The sequence below is a fragment of the Aegilops tauschii genome, chromosome 6 (genome assembly GCF_002575655.3).
Source record: "Aegilops tauschii subsp. strangulata cultivar AL8/78 chromosome 6, Aet v6.0, whole genome shotgun sequence".
NCBI classification, from domain to species: domain Eukaryota; kingdom Viridiplantae; phylum Streptophyta; class Magnoliopsida; order Poales; family Poaceae; genus Aegilops; species Aegilops tauschii.
Window position 1 is genome coordinate 254369955 of NC_053040.3, and position 22588 is coordinate 254392542.

Consider the following 22588-nt stretch of genomic DNA (forward strand, 5'->3'; position numbering starts at 1 on the left):
TAATTTCGATGTTTCGTTTAAAAGTTATGTCTTTAAAAAAAATTAAACTAAAAAATAAATGTTTTCACACATATCGGATGGGTATTTCGTTGCATGCTGCTTTTTACCCCCTCTGTCTCATAATATATTATATTATGGGACGGAGTAAGTAGCAAATAAAACAGATTTTTTTATAATTTATTGGATGGAGACAAAAACTTAAGGAAGAATGCCACGGAGCGGGCAGCTAGACGCTCGCACGCGTCCAACTGACTGACCCCTGGTTTTCAGGCGGGGTGGGCCTCACCCTCCCTCTAATCTAATCCAACATTCCCACATCAGATCATTTCAGGTCATTACGTGGATGTAACATTGCTAATAGAACCGATGCTACCTTTTTATGCAAGGGTGCCCATCTCGTGAAAAGACAAAAACGATGCAAGGGTGCCCATCTCGTGGCCACGGGCAGCACACACCGCCGCTTCCTCCTCCTCACCTTCCCTCCACAGCCACTCCTCCCGGCAAGATGCCCACCATCATCTCCTCCTCCTAGACCTCAGCCGCGCCAGCCATGGCCGCCACCGCCGCCGCTTCCCTTTCCCTCCACCTCCGCCTCCGCCCTCCTCCCTATGCCCACCGCAGCCCCCTTCGCCATGCCCCGTTCCTCCTATCCCCTTCTCCGTCCATCCCTTGGCCTCCTCACCATCTTCACGTCGCTAACGGCCGGCTCCCTCCCCCTTGCCGCCCCTCTGTGAAGGCGCAGGCAGGTACCATCGAGGCTCCGAGCCTCGCGCGCCTTGGGGGCGCCGTAGAGACCGACCGCCTCCCCGCCGACGTGCGCGACCGCGCCATGGACGCCGTCGACTACTTGGGCGGCCGCGTCACAATCGGCGACGTCGCCTCCCGCGCCGGCCTGCAGATTGACCAGGCAGAGCGCGCGCTCCAGGCTCTCGCGGCAGACACCGGGGGCTTCCTGGAGGTGCCCCCCCCGCCCCCGCGGCGCGCGCTACTTCGTGGCTAGCCTTCTTTCCGGCTGCGATCTGAGCGTGGAACTGTTGTGATTTGTGTAGGTTTCGGGGGAAGGGGAGGTGCTGTACGTCTTCCCCGAAGACTACAGGGCGAAGCTAGCTGGCAAGTCATTCAGAATGCGGGTTGAGCCACTGGTCGATAAAGCCAAGGTATTCCGTAGAGGCAACCGACTGTCTTAATTCATCTGAGCAGGTGCTGATTTTAGTTATGTTCTGCTTCTTTGCAGGAAGCGGGTGCGTATCTGGCGCGGGTGTCTTTTGGGACAGCACTAGTTGCTTCCATTGTGCTTGTATATGCTACCATCATTGCCATTCTCTCAAGCTCGAGGTATGTATGCTATTGCAAGGTAGAGTTCGTGTGCACAGATTACTATATGCTATACCTCCCAAGATAAGATACACAGTAGATGCCATTATGCCCTTAAGTTTTGAAGATTTTGTCAGCGTTTTTTTGCGCATTATTATTGTATAATTTTCTGTGTTTAGGTAATCATGATAGACTCTTGGATCACTAGGGTAGATCAGATCCGGTAGTCCTACCTTCTCCTTGTGGTTCGAGGAGCCCCGGTGCCGGCCATGGTGCCGGTGATGGCAGAGAGTAGTGGTGGCGGTGCTTCCCGTCAGCACTGCACTAACCCTAGATCGGTAGGGGATGTAGGTGGGGTGTACGGCGTCGCGACGAACCTCGTGGTGCGAGCCGCCGGCCCCCACCTCTTTATATAGTGCAGGTGACAGGGGCCCGTCAACCAAGTGGGTTGAGCGCCCCCGATCAAGGCGTGGATCTAAGGGCCCGGTGGGCCGTTGGGCCCACACGGTGGAGATCATCCTAACAAATCATTTATCCCCTATCCCCCTTCCAGTGATAGAACCTCCTCTTCTTATAGCAGTGATGAAGATAATCGTGGAAGGCGGCGCAGATCCTATGGCTCTACGATGTTCCTCCCAACAGATTTATTTTGGTAAGTATCCTGTTTTAGTTGGGGATCTGGTAAAATATATAACTTCCCATGTGAATGTAAATCAGTTATGTACAGATTCTTATCATTTTCGATACAATCTCATGTGTTCTCCACCAGGTACTTGGATGCAGGTTCCTCCAGGAGGAGGCGGGTAGAAAAAGATAAGGGGATGAGCTTTATTGAATCTGTAATTTAAACTGGCTTGACATGATTGTTCATTTTGTTTGTGTAATTCTGAGATGCACAGGTGGGATTAAATTGTATATTGTCTAATCAATGTTGTGCAGGTCTTCTCGTTTGTATTTGGGAATGGTGATCCTAATGACGGGCTTGAAGAGAGAAGGTGGAAGATGGTAAAGACTTTCTCAGCATGTAGCTGCTTCTATTTGACGTTCTCCGAACCAGTTACTACTATTTATTAGTTTTTCCAGTAGCAAATTTCAAGTGTCTCGTTCAATAAATTCACAGATTGGGCAGTATATTTCATCGAATGGTGGAGTTGTTACGGCAGAAGAACTGGCACCGTATCTTGATGTACCGGCACCTGCAGAGCAAACCAACTCCAAGGCATATAACTTCTGTTCCAAAGCACTAATAAGTATTGCTTGTTTCTGTTAGACCTGATTAAGTTTTCCACTCGTTCATTGAATAGTAAATAAATTAAATGTATAAATAGGTAATCTCCATCCCATTTGTAACCCAAGTCCTTTATGCTATTGTCACAGTCTACAAGGTGAAACTAGAGCCGGCAATTTCTATGCGAATATGTTGACGAACATAATAATAATTATTCATTATGAAACTACGTTTCATGACGAGATCTAGTAATATTAGTGATGTTATTGGTGTTAATAGTTATTTCTCTATAGATGTTCGAACCTAGAAATGTTTGTCTGGTGCATATTCTGAAAGGACATGTGTTGTGAGCAAGCGGTAGTAATTGATTATCATGATACTGCTATTGTGAGGTATTTCCCCATTTATGGATGGAGTTGAATCTAATCTTATTCGTTCTATCTCTTGAATACAGGATGATGAATCATTTATTCTTCCAGTTCTTTTACGCTTCCAGGGACATCCTTTAGTTGACGATCAGGTCCACCTCTTCCCTCTCGTATATTTCAGGCTTTGATTAAAGAAAAATCATTAACCACATGTCCCTATATCGCTCTTCTCATTTTGACACCTTCAACCTCGTTATTTATTGGACATGACATGCTCGACATAACTGCCGATGAACTTAAGCCAATGTTTTTAAGGCGAGGCAAGGTTCTGTAGCACCACCTCACCTTTTAAGGGCGTTTTTGATGGTGTAGCTATACCATGTAGAATAATTGGTGACGTGGAAGAGAGAGAGAGAGAGAGAGAGAGAGAGAGAGAGAGAGAGAGAGAGAGAAGAGTCTTGCCTTCTCTTAGCTAAGAGATCTCTTATGAAGAAAGATTTGTTCTGAATTATAAGACGTTTTGGATATTTCAATACGGACTACATACGGACTGAAATGAGTGAACGAACACACTAAACGCATCTATATACATTCGATTTAGAAAAAGTCAGAACATCTTATTATAATTCTGAACGGAGGGAGTACAACACTTGTCCCCATTGCATGTGATATCTTATCTTATTCACACGTTCACTAGTTTTAATTATGACCGTTCCATAATTTTAGGATCTCATAACATTAAATGCTACAAATAACACTAAGAGATAATCCATTGTATAACATGCTTTTTTTGCTTCTCTAAATGATGTGGAATACATAAGAAAAGACCGCCTTATCATCCACTGTACATGTCCTAAGCGCTTAAAGCATAAAGCGAGGTGGCACCTTACACACATAAATATATAATATATGGCAGCCAGTCAGGAGATCTAACAACTAACATTAACATAAAGTGCACCACAACTCTACAGGTTACATAACATGACACGGAGTAGCTGTTAGCAAAGCATAGGCCTGAAATCATTTTGTGTAGATGAGGAAATGGTGCCTTTGAAGTTTGGCCTCATCCTACTCGTCTATATATCACTCCATAGCTTTAAACTTTCTTGTGTATAAGAAATTGCGCATCTCTTTGCTAATTTAGACGGATGCCTTGGCACACTTATCCACATCGCTGATACCCATGAAAAGGTGCTGCTTCAGCCTTCTCACTGGCATGAACTATCTTTCCTGACAACATACACAAGTGTAAATATTTCCTCTCTAAATTTTGCCAGCACATACTTCCAAGCTGGATCGTAGGATGTAGCTCTTCTCCTAGGATCATTTGACATATCATAAGCATTACCAGTCGCAGGATACATCAGAGCAGGGACACTTGGCTATTGCAGCAACACTAAGAGAGGGCCAATCAGCCGTCAAAGAAAAAGAAAAGAGCCAATTACTAGAGCAACCAGATCAAGCATGAAGGAGAGAAGCGGTGGTGGAGCTATGACCACGTGGGTGGAGTCGTGTTGAAGAGGATGTTGGGAGGAAGCAAATGCGGATGGATATGGAGCTAGCAGATGCAGATGATAAAAAGTAGAGGCGGAGAAAAAAAGGAGCAAACGGAGGGTTGGCAGAAGAGAGAGGAGGAAGAAGAGAACGGAAGAGAAGCCATATCTTGCAACTGCTGGGGAAGATGGAAGAGAAGCCATACCTTGTAGCTGTCGGGGGAGTGTTTCACATCTGCCCAAAGGATGGAGAGCAGCGACCGAGCAGGATGCTGGCGGATTTGCGCCAGAGGAGCTGAGACCAGAGAGAAACAATGATACAAGGCGAATAGTGAGGGTGGCTCGATCTTCACGAAGTGGAGGTTGATGAGGAAGAACACAACAAAAACACGAAGGTCAAAGGAAAAACTCGTGGATAACTAGTAATGCCAAGGCAACACCCTCTTGTATCGTAGATCCACACCACATGGTTAATGTGACTTCTTACAAATCCAAGGGAAAGCAAGAACGAGGTGGGAGTTTCTTCCCGCAAGTCCTAGGATAGGGAGGACTTGAATTACACATGAGGACTCTTCTCCATGGAAGGTCTTGTGCTCGTAGTAGCCTTCAACCGTAAGTGGCATTGTACTCCTTGGAGTCTTTACCCATAACTGGCCTTGTACTCCAATGGAGTATTCTCTTTCCCTTGAGAGTTCTTGATCCCACTAGGGGAGGTCCTAGGATAAGGAGGACTTGAATTACACATGGGGACTCTTCTCCATGGAAGGAGGTCTTGTGCTTGTAAGAGCATTCACCGTAAGTGGCCTTGTACTCCTTGAGTATTTACCCATAAGTGGTCCTTGTACTCCAATGGATTACTCTCCCTTGAGAGTTCTTGATCCCACTAGGTGAGGATCCTATAAGGGGAGGAAGATGAGCTAAGCTCTATCAATGAGATCTATTCTTACCTAACCACAAATCTAGGAGGGGAGGAGTATATATAGTCTAGCCAACAAAGGGGTAAGTGCGGAAGGGATACATGGGCCTTTGGCCCAGAACTGCACGCAGGCAGGCGACCAGACAATCCGGTTGGGTATGGCCTATCCTGTTCAGTATGGCCTGGACAATCCCGGCCTGGAGCTTTAGCCGACGCAAGCATTGACATCGGATAGTCCATGGACTTGTTCGGGTGATGTAGAGTGGAACCCTAAGTTAATGATCTTTTCACACTTGGAGTGGGGAAAGAAAGCAAATCAAGAGAAGAATACAAGATTAGCACTCAAATAGACAAGATCCAATCACACATATACTAAATCCGCATACACATAGAGGGATACAAAGGTCCAAATCCAACACATGAGGATAAGAGGAACTAGTTCATCCCAATCCTTGAAGGAGAGAGGTCATGAATCCAAAAGGATCTTCCCTAAGAAGGGGTCTTGAATCCACTCATGGGATCATCTTGTTGGAGATATGCCCTAGCGGCAATCATGTATGATGATATTTCCTATGTGTTTATGAATAAAGATTGTCCTTGGACATCATCAATGATGTGTATCAGCAAGTACGTGACTTGTTTGTGGAACTATGCATTGTATGACGACCGTCCTAAAAGGTCCCTAGTCGAAAGGGGCATGTGGACGCGCAACCAACTAGACTAGCATATGATACGGTGGATGGCTCGGTTTCACTAGCCATGGAGCATTGGATGCTAGCCGGATAATATGGACTTGGAATCATCAGATAAGGTCCGAGTCGGACAGACCCAACTATGAGACGCAGCGATAGGTCATCTGTGAGTCTCTAGTACAACATACGTTCTATGTCCTAAGACCTGAGCTGCCGCATGGGATGGTCACAAACCTGCTTTGGGCCGACCAAACGCTAGTCCGTGACTGGGTAGTTATAAAGATAGGTTTTGGGTTTGTCCAGACCCATGTTGCGAGACATGGTCGAGCAAGATGGGATTTGCTCCTCCGATTAGGAGAGATATACTCTGGGTCCCTCGTGTGATTCGACCAAGATAAGCATAGCCATGCGACAAGGATTATGAGATAATCCGGTTTGTGGTCGGCATCACTGGAATGAGAAAGAGGCCAGGCTAGCACAAGGATGGCAGACTTGCCTTGAGCCCGACAACATATATCGTGTGGCAAAGGGAACAGAAGTGTGACATGTTGTACAGGTTCGCCAATCGGCTTCATTGTCTACTTGGTGGCTCGCACGCCTTGCTAGAGGCTGCTACCAGTCGAGCAGGTCGGAGGTGATCCGACTTGTGACCAAGCCGACTTGAACCTAAGGGGTCACGCGCTTAAGGGAAGGAACCCGTGAGGCCGGAGCAGACTCCATGAGTCAGATGTGATCCTACTCGGACTCGGATCCAGGCCGAACAGACTTTGGGCTTTAGGATCCGTGCGAGGCCCAAGTGTTGAGCCCGCAACGGATGCCTTATATAGTGGGGGTGCGGCACACTCATTCGGTTGATCGCTTTGGCGCCGTCATTAGGGCTTTGCAAGTGCTGCAACTAGCCACCTTCACTCGCCGCCGGTTGTGTGATCGGACCTAGTAGTCCGCCGCATGACGTTTCTCTTGCACGCGCGGATATTGTTAGAGGCGGTGCACTTGCGCTGCTCCGGTGAACCTGTTTGTGGGATCCGATCGACTATGTGGGAGATCGACGAGGAGGAGACGACTCCGTAGACGCGCTGTCCCAACTTTACTTCTGCTTCACGGCATTGCGCATCTAGTGGTAACGATCCGTGATCCATCTCCCATAGCATGTTCTTGGTTTATGTTGCAGCCGATGCCCCTACCGTAGAACCCAACACATCTCACACAGAGGCCTTGAACTCCATGGGAGTGGTAAGTGGATGAGCAAAACTCAATCCCAAATGAGCTAAACCTTTGCTAACCCTAGCTAGGAGGAGAGGGTCCATATACAGTGTTCCACGAGATGAGAGGGGGAAAGAGGGGATACATGGGCCTTTGGCCCGGTTAAGCACTGGCAGGTGCCGGATGTCCGGGCTGGGGGTCGGATGTCCGCGGTTCGCGTCGCGTCGGATGTTCGGGTTGGAGCTCGCCAAACTTCTGTCGCTCTCGGGTGTGCTCGGGCTAGATTTTCGGCCGGGGGCTGGATGTCCGGGGCAGTCGGGCCGGATGTCCGAGTCCTGGCACTTTGCAGCGGCTGCTCTGCCGTGGTTGCCGCTGGACCGGGGGCGCCGGATATCCGGGCCAGGGGCCGGATGTCCGACAGCCATAGACTTCAACGGTCTCCTTCATTGTGCTTTATCATCCGTGTACTTGGGACTTGGTCTTCATTCCAAGCATCTTCGGGGTGGTCTTCCTCGTACCTAAGCACACATAGCATTCCGACTTGGGATAGTAGCCATGTCTCACGTGGGTCATACGGAAGCTCATCAAGGAGAGATGTCACCTCGTTCTCGATAACTATTGCACGTGCTTGTGTCATCGGTCCATTTTGCACTTGAGGAGACGAAGGTAGGTCCATGGGGATGACCGCAGGATGCTCCGCATCACCCCCTCCCCCCGTCCTCGGGAAGGTTCGTCCTCGGATCGAAATCCTCATCGCCATGGAAAGGAGATAGATCCTTGATGCTGAAGATGTCGCTCATGTTGTACTTGTCGCGTGCAATGTCGATCTTGTAGGCATTGTTGTTGTAGTGTGCGAGCACCTTGAATGGTCCATCAGTTCGAGGTAGTAGCTTGGACTTCCGCTCGTTGGGGAAACGGTCTTTGCGTAGGTGTAGCCACATAACATCTTCGGGGGTGAACACCATGGGGTGCTTGTTGATGTTGAGCTTGGTAGCGAGGCGGTGTACTTGGTTCTTGATCGTGCGTCGTGTATCTTCATCCACCTTCTTGAGGTATCTTGCTTGTGCACGCGGGTTCATGTTGATGCGCTCTTATAGCATCTCTAGCAGACCCCGTAAAACGCCGACCCGCAGAACTCGTTTATAGTTCGCGAAAATACGGGTTTGCGGGCCAACGCGGGTTGCGGCTGAGCAGACCCCGCGTAGCCGACCCGTAAAACAGAACCGAAAACCCCAGATTAGGCAATTTGACAGCGATTCCGACGATTGAGTTTAAATGCGAAGAATAAAACATAGTTCGCGCGCAAATGAAAGTATAGTTTTCTACGACAAACGCAGAAGGACTTATGCAAAAGCAACGACCACGTCTATCATCATCTTGGTCGCTTTTCACCCGTCGTCATGATCTTCACTCCGCACCACCGCCATCGATGCCATCGCCGCCTCCGAGTCCATCACCGGCACTTGTTCCAACTCTGGCACCGAAAGCATCGCCGGGCGCACTGAAAGCATCAGCGGGACTGGTTCCAACTCCTGATGGGAAAACATCACCGGCACCGAAACATCCACCTGCCGCCGCTAGCATCCTCCTCTTCAAGATGTCTCTCCTTGCCATATCATGCCATTCTTTGGTGATGTCGTCCATGTCATCGCGGTTCAGTGTCATGATTCCTTGGCTAGAAGCTTGGCCATGGCTTTGGTCTCATCGGCAAATACTCTTCTCTCCTCAAGGGCCGCCTTGTGCAACCCCTCATCCTTGAGCAACTGCCACTTCTCTTGCTTCTCTCGTGCCTTCTTCTCGGCCAACTCTTTCTTTGCCTCCAATGTCTTCGCCAACATCAACTCATTTGGTTGCACCATGGTATCTATCTTGTCCCGCAAGCTCGTTGCCTCGTGTTCCCTTTTGATCTTCTCCCTTGTCTTCTTGTCTCCATCGGGCTTGTTCTAGTTTCGTGGGCCATCATCATCCATGTTCGTAAGTGAACCTCTCTTCGGTGGGGATTCTTTCTCAATCAACTTCCACTTCTCACACTCTTTTAGCAATTCCCAACAATGCTCTAGTTTAAATAATTTGCCTTCGGAAGCTTCCATGTCTTTGCATCTTTGTTGGGCAATTTTGTCCTACACAATTTAAACAACGTCAAATGATGCAATCACTTCAAATGCTACAAATGATTTGCACAACTTGGGACGTGAAAATGAACTCACATAGTCGGATTTCACGATTCCACTTGGAGGTGCATTGCGAATTTGTTCCAAGCAAGCAGCCCAACGGCTACAAATCGGCTTGATCACGTCTCAACGACCTTGGAGTGATCGAAAGGTGCGTGGAGTCCTATTGGGATACCTTGCCATCATTCGGAAGTATTGATCTTCGATCCTTTGCCAATACCTCTTGACGGGTTGAGATGTGCCGGTGCACGCATCAAGAGACACCGCACTCCAAGCCTTGATCAAGATTTGGTCTTCGAATAGCGTGTAGTTCTTCGATCTCGCGCCTTTTTTGCTTGCGCTTGGTCATACACCCCCTCGTCTATCTCCTCCACCTCATCTTCACCACCGTGACCATCCACGCCACCATCCATTTCATTGTAATCGAAATCAGCGATCGGGGCTTGATCGATGTCGACGGTGTTTGTGTCCAACAATTTGACGAACTCGGCAGTGGCATCGTTCGAACCGGTGCCATAGTGAGTGTCATCAAGTCACGAGCTACCGCAATGGCGAAAAGCGAAGCAAGTAGAAGAAATCGAAGAAGCATACCTTCCAGCCATTTCGTCGAACACCTCGCTTGCAGTGGAAGCAACACCATTGAAGGGCATCATCGGGGTACCTCTTGCCGGGGCGGAGGGAGAGGATGAAGTCGCCGGCCTTTTTGTAGGAGCCTTCTTGCGCTTCACGGCCGAAACCTTGCCCTTCTTCTCTTGCGGCGGTGGGGCAGATTACGCAGTGGCGGCGGAGCCGGGCGCGCGTGCCTTCCCGGCGGGGCCAGCCGGATTTCCGCCCCGCACGATGACGTTGCCCTGCCGCTTGCGGACAGGCGCGGTGGTGCCTTGAGCGACGGCGGGGGCGACATGGCCGGCGACGAGATCTGCTGGAGGGGATTGCGCGTGTGCGACATCCACGGTGACGGGGGACGGCTGGGAGGCTTCCATGGCGGCGAAGAATGGCCGGGGAAGATGGACTGGAGCGGGCGGAGGCGGGGCAATGGCGGCGAAGGGGTGGGAAGCGGGAACGGCCGCGCGGAAATTTCCTTTGCGCCAAATCTCGTTGCGGATAGGGGGCGAGCTCGGGTCGGCCTCCCACCCTGTGAATCTAAAGGTTGAGGGCGAACTTTTGCCGCGCCCCGCAAAATTTCTTACAGGTCGCGGCCTGATACGGGGTCTGACCGGGCAGCTTTTTTTGCGCGGACCCGTATTTTGGCGGTTATTTTGCGAATAGCGGCATTATACGGGGTCTGCTAGAGATGCTCTTATAGTGGTAGCGGTAGAATGTCCAATGGATACAACGGGTTGAAGTTGTAGACGACCTCGAAGGGGATTTGCCGGTAATAGAATCTCTTGCTCAATTGCAGGCGTACTCGGCGATGGGCAAGCATTCTTCCCACTCCTTGATGTTCTTCTTGATCAACACGCGGAGGAGAGTAGATAGCGTCCGGTTGGTGACCTCCGTTTGGCCGTCGGTTTGTGGATGATATGACGATGACAATAGTAGCTTGATTTTGAGCTTGGCGCAAAGCGTCTTCCAAAAGTAGCTGAGGAACTTAACGTCGCGGTCCCACACAAGTCTTAGGCACTCCATGTAATCGCAAGATTTCCCTACAAAAGAGGTCTGCAACATGTGATACATCGTCTATCTTGTTGCATGGAATGAAATGCGCCATTGAAAAAAAATGGTCCATAACGACAAATACCAAATCCTTGCCGTTTTGAGTTCGTGGCAAACCAAGCACAAAATCCATACTAATGTCTTCCATGATTGGTACGGAATAGGAAGTGGCATATAAAGACCATGGGATTGAGCTTTAGACTTAGCTTTGCGGCATGTGGAGCATCGGTTGGTGTAGCGTGAGACGCCGCAAAACACTTTGGCCAAAAGTAGTTCTTGGTGAGCGTGGCGAAGGTCTTGTCACGGCCGAAGTGTCCCATAAGTTCTCCACCGCGAGCCTCTTGCAAAAGCAACAAACGAAGAGAAGAATCGGGTATACATAGTTTGTTAGTCCGCATAAGATAGCCATTTGGCATAAGGAATTGCAAATGAAACATCATGTGCATACAAGTCTTTAATGTGCTCAAATCCAATAACTTCCAATTCAAGTTGAGTTACTAGCAAGCATTTGCGGGAAAGAGCATCCGCCACTACATTTTCCTTACCTTTAATATACTTGATAACATAAGGAGAAGACTCGATGAACTTTGGCATATGCCGCTTATTGAATTTTGTTTGACCCTTAAGGTATTTAAGCGTCTCATGATCCCTATTGATGACAAATTCACGAGAGCGAAGATAATGTTCCCACACATGCAAGACTCTCACTAAATCATAGAACTCCTTGTCATAAATGGGGTAATTAAGTTGTGCTCCGGGAAGTTTCTCGCTAAAGTATGCGATAGGGCGCTTCTCTTGCATTAACACGCCACCTATGCCATTACCACTAGCGTCGCAATGCACTTCAAAAGTTCTATCAAAATTTGATAATGCAAGTAATGGAGCATGTGTAAGCAAGTTTTTAAGCTCATGAAATGTGGTGTCTTGAGAAGGTCCCCAAACAAATGGTACATTTTTCTTACTCAATGCGTGCAATGGTAATAGTGCTAAAATCCTTAACAAATTGATGATAGAATCCGGCTAGGCCAAGAAAACTACACACTTGTTGCAAAATTGGTTGGTTGTGGCCAAGTTTTAGTAGTGTCAATTTTAGATTCATCAACTTGAACACCCTTAGAGGACACAACAAAGCCCAAGAAAATAAGCTTATCAACGCCAAAAGTGCATTTTTCCTTGTTAGCATAAAGTCGTTCGTTTCTAAGAACTTGCAAGACGTCCCTAAGATGTTTGACATGATCTTAAGAGATTGACTAAACACAAGTATGTCATCAAAGTATACCACAACACAAATTCCAATATATTTGCTAAGAACATAGTGCATCACACACATAAAAGTGCTAGGTGCTTGAGATAAGCCCATAGGCATGACTAACCATTCATACAAGCCAAATTTGGTATTAAAAGCCATTTTCCATTCGTCACCCTCTTGCATGCGAATTTGATAGTAGTCACTTTTAAGGTCAATTTTTAAGAAATTGGTTGGAATGGGGTGTCTATACCGAATGGTGATAGTATTGATGAGACGGCAATCGGAACACATCTGAAAACTACCATCTTTCTTAGGCACAAGAATAACCGAAACGGCACATGGACTTAAGCTCTCGCGTACATACCCCTTTTCCATGACATGTTGTACTTGCCTTTGTATCTCTTTGGTCTCGTCGGGCTTGACGCTGTACGGTGCCTTGTTCGGTAAAGGTGCGCCGGGGATGAGGTCGATGTGGTGTTTGATTCTGCGAAGTGGAGGAAGTCTTGGAGGTAGCTCATCGAGGTAGACGTCCGCGAATTCCTGTAATAGATGAGACAAAACCAAAGGAAGATGTTGTGAAGTATTAGTCCGCACCACTTCATGAAGAACACTCGATGGGCTCTCACTCACATCCTTTATGTCTCTTTTGGTGGCTAAAAGCACTAGGTTTTTCTTGTCGCTCATCGTGGAGTCGCTCAATTTTGGCTTGTGGCGCACACTCTCTTTTTGGTGGTTCGCTCGCTCACTAGTCTCTCCACGATGGGTTGAAGCTTGCTTGTCGGTGATTACTTGACTTGGCGACATGGGTCGAAGCACGTACTCCTTGCTTTCATCTTGAAACTATAGTGATTGGTCGTCCGTCCGTTGTGGATGACGCCGCGGTCGAATTGCCAAGGTCTTCCTAGGAGGAGATGGCATACGGATATGGGAACCACATCACACTCCAATGTGTCTTCGTATGCGCCAATCTTGAAGGACACTTGAACGGTGTGCTCAACTTGAATGGTGCCAGAGTCACTTAGCCATTGGACCTTGTAGGGGCGAGGGTGCTTCTTCTTGGTCAATTGTAGCTTGGAGCATAACTAGCTGCTTGCCAAATTGTGGCATCTAATGCCGTTGATGATGACCTTGACGGAACGTCCATTGATGCTCGCTTTGGTATGAAAGATGTGGCATCGTCGGTCTTCATCTTGTTGGTGTTGAAGTGTCAAGACTTTGGAGACAACTAGAGCGGGGCTCGAATCATTGTCACAAGACTTGAGCGTCTTCATTTTCGTTCACTTGACGGTGCATGGCCATGTGCTCAAGTGCTTCCATTTCTTTTTCGCTCATGGAGTCGTAGGTGTTGTCATCATTGGCATCATGGTGCGCCGAGTGGGACATTGGTATGTCTTGTGGCCACAGCCTTGGCAAGTGAAGCATTGGATGGAACTTGTCTTGGCGGTTTCATCCGTTGGAGCAGTTGATGATGAAGCTCTTGGCATATAGTTGCTTGTATGAGGATGACTCGAAGATGTCGAAGGTTTCTTGTACCTTGACTTGTCACCGGTGTTTGGTGAATCTTTAGTCAAGCTAGAAGGTGTCGTAGTCGTTGAAGCTTGAGTGTATGATGTAGGTCTTGGAAGAGTACTTGAAGTATGTGAAGTCATCTTGTACTTGTCGCTCTGCCTTGGTCGCTTGATGTACTAGCTCGAGGAGGTTTGTGTAAGGATGGAAATCGTCGATTTTCTTGATAGGATGGTTGAGTCCATTCAAGAAGCGTGCCATAGTTTGGTAGTGGTCTTCAATCGACTTTGTGCCTTACTTGAGGAGTTGCATGAAGAGATCACGGCTATAGTGTGTAGGCACAAAACGAGCTCTCATGACCTCCTTCATTTGATTCCAAGTCGTGATGGGTGGATCGCCTTTCTCGCGGTGTCGCTCGATGACTTGCTCCCACCAAATGAGAACATAGTCTCGGAACTCAAGGGATGCCATGGTGATCTTCTTTTCCTCTTCATAATTGTGAAGACGGAATATCTTGTCGACCTTAAATGCCCATGAGAGGTAGTCTTTGGGATCAGTGCTTCTGGAGAACTTAGGCATGTTGAACTTGAGCTTGCTGTAGCGTTGCTCCTCATGGTGTTGGGGACGATGGTGATGTCGCTCTTGTCGTGGAGGTGGGTTTTCAACCGCTTGCTTCTCGTGCTCCGCTTGATTATCTTGGCGTTGAGGGCGTGGGATACATGCTCCGTTCCTCATTTCTTGGCGCTCCTCAAGACGTGTGGCTTCCTCTTGTCGCTCCCGTCAGAGGGCTTCTTCTTTGCGCGTACGGCGGTTGCGCTCTTACACGGGGCGCGTGTCTTTGCGTAGAGCACGTTGAGCTTCAAGTGCTTGTTCCTTATGGCGTTGTTGTTCTTGTCGGAGAGCGTCGCCGTCTTGCTCTTCTTGGCGTTGGCGTTGTCGAGCTTGCTCTTGGTTAATGGCATCTTGTTCTTGGCGACGATGTCGTTCGCGCTCTCGAAGGCGGTCTTGTAAACCATTGCCATGGAATGGATTTTGCAAAGCTTGATGATCTTGGTAGTCGTATCGAAGATGAGAACGAGCTCGTGGTAGACTTGCATCCGAAGAGGTGTCCGATGAGTGTCGGCTTGAGTGGCGTCGTCTTGATGATGACGACGTCGAGGAAGCACGGTTGACCATCATGGCGTGAAAGTTTTCCATTTGAGTTGATAGCTTGGCGTCAAGGTAGTCCCGTGTTCTTGCTTCGGATTGTCGCATGTCGGTGGCGAGTTGTTCGATGCGGTCGCCCAAAGCTTCATTCGCTTGATGCAAGGCTCGTTGAGCGCCAAAGAGTTGAACCTTGGTGATGTAGTTGTTCGGTGCGTCTTGCTCATCGAAGAGTGGGTTCGAAGAAGTGCTTGGCCTATCTATCATTCTCAAGCAAAATGTGAGCGGAAGAAAGGAAAGAACTAGACCAAATGTACCTTATCCAATGTTGAAGATGAATCAATGATCACCCAACATGGTATTATGAAAGTAGCACAATTGGTACCGGATCTTGTCAATCTCACACCTACACAAGTAAAGCCTTTGGAGTAGCTTGGTGAGGATAGTGGCACAAAATTTATGCAATTGTGAGCAAGATTCAATAATGTTGAAAGAGATTCACAAATTCGCAAGTGAAACAAGTAAGACCAATAGCAATGAGGGGCACACAGTGACACGGAAACACACACACACGGATAGATAAGGGGTTGTGCAACCAAGGAATGAGCACAAAATGTGGAATCCATGAAAAATGCTCTTGTTGCACAACTCTAGAGAGACGTAGCATGATTGCTCAATAGGCGGATATGAAACTTGTGCAGAAAAACCTATGAGAGACAAAACGTAACGACTTTCTATCCCGATTATGCTACGTATGTATGGTTCCCGGTGATTCTCTCATGATGATCCAAGATGATCAAGTATGACAATTTGATATGCAATGTGGCGATGCTATGGCTATTGCTTACAAACTCTTTGTTTTCCTTCTTCTTTTGCTTAAAAGCTTTTCTCACTTTTGATATTTTCCTTTGGCCACTTATGCAAAATGCTTGAACCAAGATAGCAATTATGTATATGCGGGAACATTTATGACGCAAGAGGTGATACGATGATATATGCACACTATGATAGCTATGTGGAACGTGTATCACTGAAGTTCACAAGTAGCGTTACCTTGCAATACTCGACGGCTAGTCTCGGTAGGAAACACAAAATTGGCTCAGGGTTAACAATGCAATGGCAAGGGAGATGTACTATGATTGTTGTTGAGGTTACCATCCTTGCTTACGGTTTGGGTGTCAAAATGGTGAAGTGGTTGTTGTCGAAGTCGAGTCCGTGGAGAAATTGAGCGGCGGTGATGTCGATGACGAACCGTTCCTAAGTAGCCGAAACACGTTAGGAAACGGAAACCGCAAACTCAAATTCTCAAATGGCAAAGGTGGCAAATTTGCGGTTGGTTGCGGAAGTCAATGGTGGTTTGCGGAAGATGGCAAAACGGTCAAAATTCGATAAAATGGGGTGGTGGTGTAGATGTTGGCTGCGAGGCGCCGGATGTCCGGGCGTCAGGCCGGATGTCCGGGGGTATGGGCCGGGTGTTCGGGTTGAAGATCCGTGGATGAACTTCGTGGAAGAACTTGGGGGACGAAATTTTTTGAGCAAAATTCAAGAAATTCCGTGGATGGAAATGGTGAGGAAGAGGGAAGCTAGATCCGCCTGCAACACTTCAAATCCATGGATCAAAATCAACAAATCACAAAAAAATTGGTATGACTATTTTAGTAGGGATTTTTGAAATTAGGCAAAAACAAACAAAATCGGGGCTAGAAAGTGGAGGGGTAGGGACTCGAAGATGTGAATTGACCTATGCTCTGATCCAAGATGATGTAGGGTGGAACCCTAAGTTCATGATCTTTTCACACTTGGAGGGGGGAAAGAGAGCAAATCAAGAGAAGAACACAAGATGAGCACTTAAGTAGACAAGATCCAATCACACATATGCTAATTCCACATACACAGAGGGAAATCCAACACAAGAGGGTAAAAGAGGAACTAGTTCATCCCAATCTTTGAAGGAGAGAGGTCTTGAATCCAAAAGGATATTCCCTAAGAAGGGGTCTTGAATCCACTCATGGGATCATCTCACATGGAGGCCTTGAACTCCATGGGAGTGGCAAGTGGATGAGCAAAACTCAATCTCAAACGAGCTAAACCTTTGCTAACCCTAGTTAGGAGGAGGAGAGGGTCTATATATAGTGTTCCATGAGATGAGAGGGGAAAGAGGGGATACATGGGCCTTTGGCCTGGTTAAGCACTGGCAGGTGTCGGATGTCCAGGCTGGGGGCCGGATGTTCGGCGGCTCGTGTCGGGCCGGATGTCCGGGCTGGGGGTCGAATGTTTGGGCTGGAGCTGGCCAAACTTCTGTTGCTCTCGGGTGTGCTCGGGCCGGATTTCCGGGCGGGGGCCGAATGTCTTGGCGGGGGCTGGATGTTCGGGTCATGGGACTTCGCGGAGGCTGCTCTGTTGCGGTTGCTTTTGGGCTGGGGCGCCGGATATCCGGGCCAGGGGTTGGATGTCCGTCCGCTGTAGACTTCAGCGGTCTCCTTCGTCGTGCTTCACCGTTCGTGTACTTGGGGACTTGGTCTTCATTCCGCACATTTCTGGGGTGGTCTTCCTCGTACCTAAGCACACATAGCATTCCGGCTTGAGGTATAGTCATGTCTCATGTGGGTCATACGGAGGCTCATTGAGGAGAGATGTCGCCTCGGTCTCGATAGCTCTTGCACGTGCTCGTGTCATCGGTCCACTTGGCACTTAGAAAGACGAAGGTAGGTCCATGGGGATAACCGTAGGATGCTCAGCATCACCGGGGCTTCTCGTCTAGACCCCAAATAGTATGACGACTTGGCCCGAATAGTCCGACCACCTATGCTGGCTCGGGCGAGGCGTGACCCGGGCTATCTGGCTCGTTGTTCGCGTGCTCTCGGTCTACGATGCTGGCGAGAAGTCCCAAAGCTGGACAGTCGGGCCGTGCTGCTGCGTCTGTCCTCGGCCTGCTCCGTCTTGCGGTTTTGTCTCGCCTTCTACACTGAATGGTGTAGTAGCTCTTGCCCATTATCTCCTCCATTGCACATACGTTGTTTGGCTCGAACCTAAAGGTGCAAAACGTAGTAGGGTCAAGTAGTATACCACCCTCGAAAGTAGCGAGCAGACACGCATAAAGGAGAAGATTCACCTTTGTATTGATGGTATGCGTGTCACTTGACGTTGAAGCTCTTGACATGGTGATGACAGTAGGATACCCCGCATCACCCCCTCAAGGAGAGTCATGCCCGATTCGGATACTTGATGAACACGCATGGAACTTGGGTGCTTGATGTTCTCCATCACTCCCCCCCCCCCCCCCAACGTGTGAAAGAGAGTTATCCTTGACGAATGGGAAGGAGATAGACCGGCGAGTGTTTACTTCACGCTCACCATGTGCTCATCATCTTGATCCTTATGTGGACACTCTCCAATGTTGCTCCTCTATCCATGAGATGTATCATGCAAAAATAAGGAAACAACAATTATTTGTAGCCGATTCATGAAAGCTCATATTAAGATCGCTCAAAGGGAAGGAGTTATACCTTAGGAATATGCCTTTGAGTTCGTCAAGTAAGATCTTGGCGCGAAGATATATACAATGTGCATGTGACAAATATGCGGAGAGCCCCTTAGACTTCGGGGAAACTGTACAGTCTACGTGGAAACATAATATAACTCTAGCACCCCCCTCAAACTCTTGATGGATCCGCAACACTGAGTTTGGAGGGTGTGGGCCTTCGTAAAGAAACCCGCCAACTATAACTCGAAAGACACAAACGAAAGAGCAATAACCTGATCCTACCCACCTGAGCGCACAAAAGAAGCATCAACACCAATAATGCTTGGTGAGCTCATGCTTCACAAGGTTGCGTGCAATACTTGTAGCACCTACACTGTCTGACAAGAAGGGAGTATGTGTAATGACAGAAACACCAAACTACAGTAACCAAGTCACCTCTATCGTCAAAAGAGCCATAGCTCCTCTACGCTTGCACGGTAAAATGGAGTCTGTTTCTTTGTCTTCTTGGCAATGATGTAACGCCTTGGGAGTGCACTATACAGATCTAGCACTTCCGCTAGCAAATGCATAGTATCGACCCCAAGATGCCCACCAAACACAACATGCATTCTATATCCATACACGCAACATGCATGCTATTTGGGTGGTATGGCAGGTATTGAAACACAACTCTACAAAAGATTTGCAACAAAATATATACAATGACTCCAACGAGTCAAATTTAACAACTCCAACAAGTCAAATTTAACAAGGGTCTTTCGACCAAGTTGCAGCTATCACAACGGAAGCAAAAATATACCTTAGACAGGTACAATTTAACAAATGCCTTAAGAAGGCTTAAAGAAAAGCAGATAACGTTCATAACCCTTCCTAGACCACTGCCTGTGATAACCATAGCTAGCGTCATCCTTTACCCAGAGATTACCTGCTTCCAAATGCTACTATCTGATTTCCAAATGCCACTATCTGATTTGCAGCATCTAGATCAAAAGAAAAAATAAAGAAAGGTGAGTATTCAATTGTACTTGCAAGACTTACATCAGATCTATTCTAAGTATGCATCATTCTCAAAGAAGGGGTATGTGGTTTGAGCGGCAACAAGCACTAGCATCCTATGGAGACACGCTACAACTTGCGTCTATCAGAGATAAGGTAAGAGAGCACAGATGAGAGCCATCTTATCTACCCTAACCTAGCCAAAACATAACACTACCGTGCATCCCCCTTCGCATCGCCCATGAGAAGGATCCCCAAGGCATGCACACGGCTGGCAAGTTTTATCGATTATTAGTTAAAGTTGTTTTACAATCAAGTAAAAAATCTCCAAGTCGTCCATAACCATGGATACGGCTATTCAAATGGATTAAACCTTGCATGGGAAATACATGGCTCACACGCACTAGTAATAGGAAGGGAGACATATGAGCACAATCACACACACTAATACAGGGCTCATACTCAATATCCACCCACACTTAAAGAAATTATTAAATAGCTGATGGCACCTCACAAGGCATTAAAGGTGTTGGCACAGTACAATGCACACCATTAATTGAACTTTCATCCGTTATGCATGTTCCTACTTTTCGAGTCAATCTTGTGTCAATGAGTCATTTGATCGATGATTTAGGTTGCCGGGTAACCATTGACCGAAAAATACGTCTAATTCAGGAGAGACATACAATGAGGAAGCTTGGGACTGGGACCAAGCATAATGGGCTACGATACATGGATCGTGAGGTGCCGAACCATGTAGTGTCTATGGTGTTAGAGTAATGATGTGATGCTTCTGCATTGTAGAATGGGGCACGTAACTTCTGATAAAACGAGCAAGTCTTTCCTGATGTAATGTATGGGGTGAATAAGAACAAACTTTTGTGATCATCACTATTCTCTTACTCAGCTGCTATACATATAAATGATGCAGGTATGGTCCCTTTGGGCCATAGCGCGCGCACGCACACACACACACTGTTAGAGTATTATATATATAGCCATGTAACCTTTCGTATTTACCCTATTGTATAAGGGGTTTCCTGCATATATTCCACACCTGTACATGTATATATACTGGCCTATGGCCTCCTGGAAATACAAGTTGCATATTTTCTAACATGGTATTAGAGCTAGGTCAATTTTTTGCACGCTGCAACTCGTGCTATTGATCTCCGTGGCCGTCGTCGCTGCCTTTTTTTGTCCACCGTAGCAGCCGGTCAACCCAAGGCCGCTCCTCTCCTTCCCTGCAGCCGCCGTTCAACTCCCTCCCGTCCAGATCATGCTAGCTCCAGATCCTATCACGCGAGCTCCAGGTCCCGCACGTGATCGCTCCAAATCAAGTCAGCACAGGAGCCTCCGCCCGCGATCGATCTTCCGCAGCCGGCCTGGTTTTTCGCCGCCCCTCATCCGGTCCGTCCGCCTCTCGCCGGAACAGGCCGCCAGTCGCCGGTCTTCGTCGCCTGCGTCCGATCCGGCCATCCCTCGCTGGATTTCGCCCCTGCTGCTGGTCTCTGCCACCCTCGCGGGATTTGGCCCCTGCTGCTGGCTCTCGTCCCATCCATCTGCTGCCGCCGCGATCGCTGACTGCGGCTGATCGTCAGGACCCTCTCTGTACTGCTGTCTGCCTGGTGATTGCCAAAAAAAAATGTCTACACCGTCAGGCTATGTCGCAGTTCCTCGCTGTCCGGTGATCTATGATGGCACTAACTACATCGAGTTTGTTGGCTTCATGCGCATTCATATGCGTGGCAATCGTCGTTGGGGCGTTCTTTCTGGTGAGGTCCGTTGTCCGCCGTGTCCGGTTCCACCTGTGGCCCCTACTCCGCCAACGCCACCGGTTCTTGCTGCCGATGCTGATCAAGCTACGAAGGATGCAACTAAGCTTGCAGATGACACTGCCGTCCATGCTTATGTGCGCAGGTTTCGACTTATGAGGAGGCTCTTCAGACTTATCATGAGGCTCTTTCTGCTTACACTCAGTGGCTTGATGAGGATGCCCGTGCGGCAGCTGTTCTCATTGCTAGTGTTCTGCCTCAGTTTGCCTCTGAGTTCTTGGGGCTCCCTACCGTATCTGAGATGTGGACTCGTCTCCGTCAGCGCTATCAGCCCTCTGGTGATGCCTTATATCTGTCTGTGGTCCGGCAGGAACATGCTCTTCAGCAGGGTGACTCCAGTGTTGACGATTTCTATGCTCAAAGTTCTGCTATCTGGCGTCAGCTTGATTCTCTCCGCACTGCTTGTTGCCGTACTTGTCAGTGTTGCCAGGCTGTGCGGGCTGATTTGGAGTTTCATCGTGTCTACGAGTTCCTATCTCGGCTCCGTAAGGAGTTTGAGCCCCGGCGTGCCCAGTTGTTTGCTCGTGGTCGTATCTCCCTCATGGAGGCGCTTTCTGAGATTCGTGCTGAGGAGACTCGCCTACGTGGTGCTGGTCTACTTGAGGTTCCCTCTGTGCTCGCTGCTCGAGTCCCTGTTATGTCGCCTGCTACACTGACTCCATCCCGCTCCAGTGCTCCTCCGCTCTTGCCTACTCCTACGGGCGGCCAGGGTCGGTCTCGTCCTCATTGCGGCTACTGCAATATGGATGGTCATGTTGAGTATCAGTGCTTCCAGAAGAAGAAACACCTGCGTAAGGCGCGATCATCAGCTTCAGGGACTTCTTCTTCTACTTCGACATCTTCCGCCACCGCCTTGACTGAGCAGGATATTCTGCGACTTGTCTGCTTGCCGCTTCAGGTTCTCCTTCAACGGGTACTGCAGCTTCTGTGACTGATGCTTCCCGCACTGAGCAACCACCCTCTACACAGTCAGGTACATCCTCGTGGGTTCTGGACTCCGGAGCTTCTTTTCATATGTCTTCTCATTCTTCAACTTTGTCCTCTCTTAAATCGCACTGGCGATGGTACTCTTTCTTTTCCTAGTCGAGGCAATCTTACCACACCTTCTTACTCTGTTCCTGATGTTGCTCATGTTCCTCGACTTACCATGAATCTTTTTTCTGCTGGTCAACTTACTGATTCTGGTTGTCGCGTCATCCTTGACGTTGACTCTTGTTCTATTCAGGATCGTCGAACGCACACTTTGGTTGGGGCTGGCCCTCGCCGCCGTGACTCTCAGGGTCTTTGGGAGCTAGATTGGCTTCATGTTCCTTCCGCTGCTACCACTATTGCCA

At 48.3% G+C, this 22588-nt stretch overlaps 1 protein-coding gene across 15 annotated transcripts in view; it reads left to right on the plus strand.

Moving 5' to 3' along the window:
* Positions 1–365: 365 nt before the first annotated feature.
* LOC109773282 (uncharacterized protein At5g03900, chloroplastic) overlaps positions 366–22588 on the plus strand; it is a 32583-nt gene continuing 10360 nt past the window's right edge. For 6 of the 15 annotated variants that reach the window (XR_002235290.4, XR_002235291.4, XR_002235289.4 and 3 more), the window contains exons 1-8: positions 408–958; positions 1050–1157; positions 1235–1335; positions 1892–1966; positions 2084–2153; positions 2254–2319; positions 2435–2533; positions 2997–3062. Coding sequence is in view for 9 of the 15 variants with exons in the window: in XM_020331974.4 (XP_020187563.1) it covers positions 551–958; positions 1050–1157; positions 1235–1335; positions 1892–1966; positions 2084–2153; positions 2254–2319; positions 2435–2533; positions 2997–3062 (993 nt within the window). In the remaining 6 variants the exon portion in view is untranslated. Of the gene's footprint in view, positions 959–1049; positions 1158–1234; positions 1336–1891; positions 1967–2083; positions 2154–2253; positions 2320–2434; positions 2534–2996; positions 3063–22588 lie in introns of all 15 variants that reach the window. The other 9 variants (XR_012187698.1, XR_012187700.1, XR_012187699.1 and 6 more) reach the window with 5 other exon arrangements.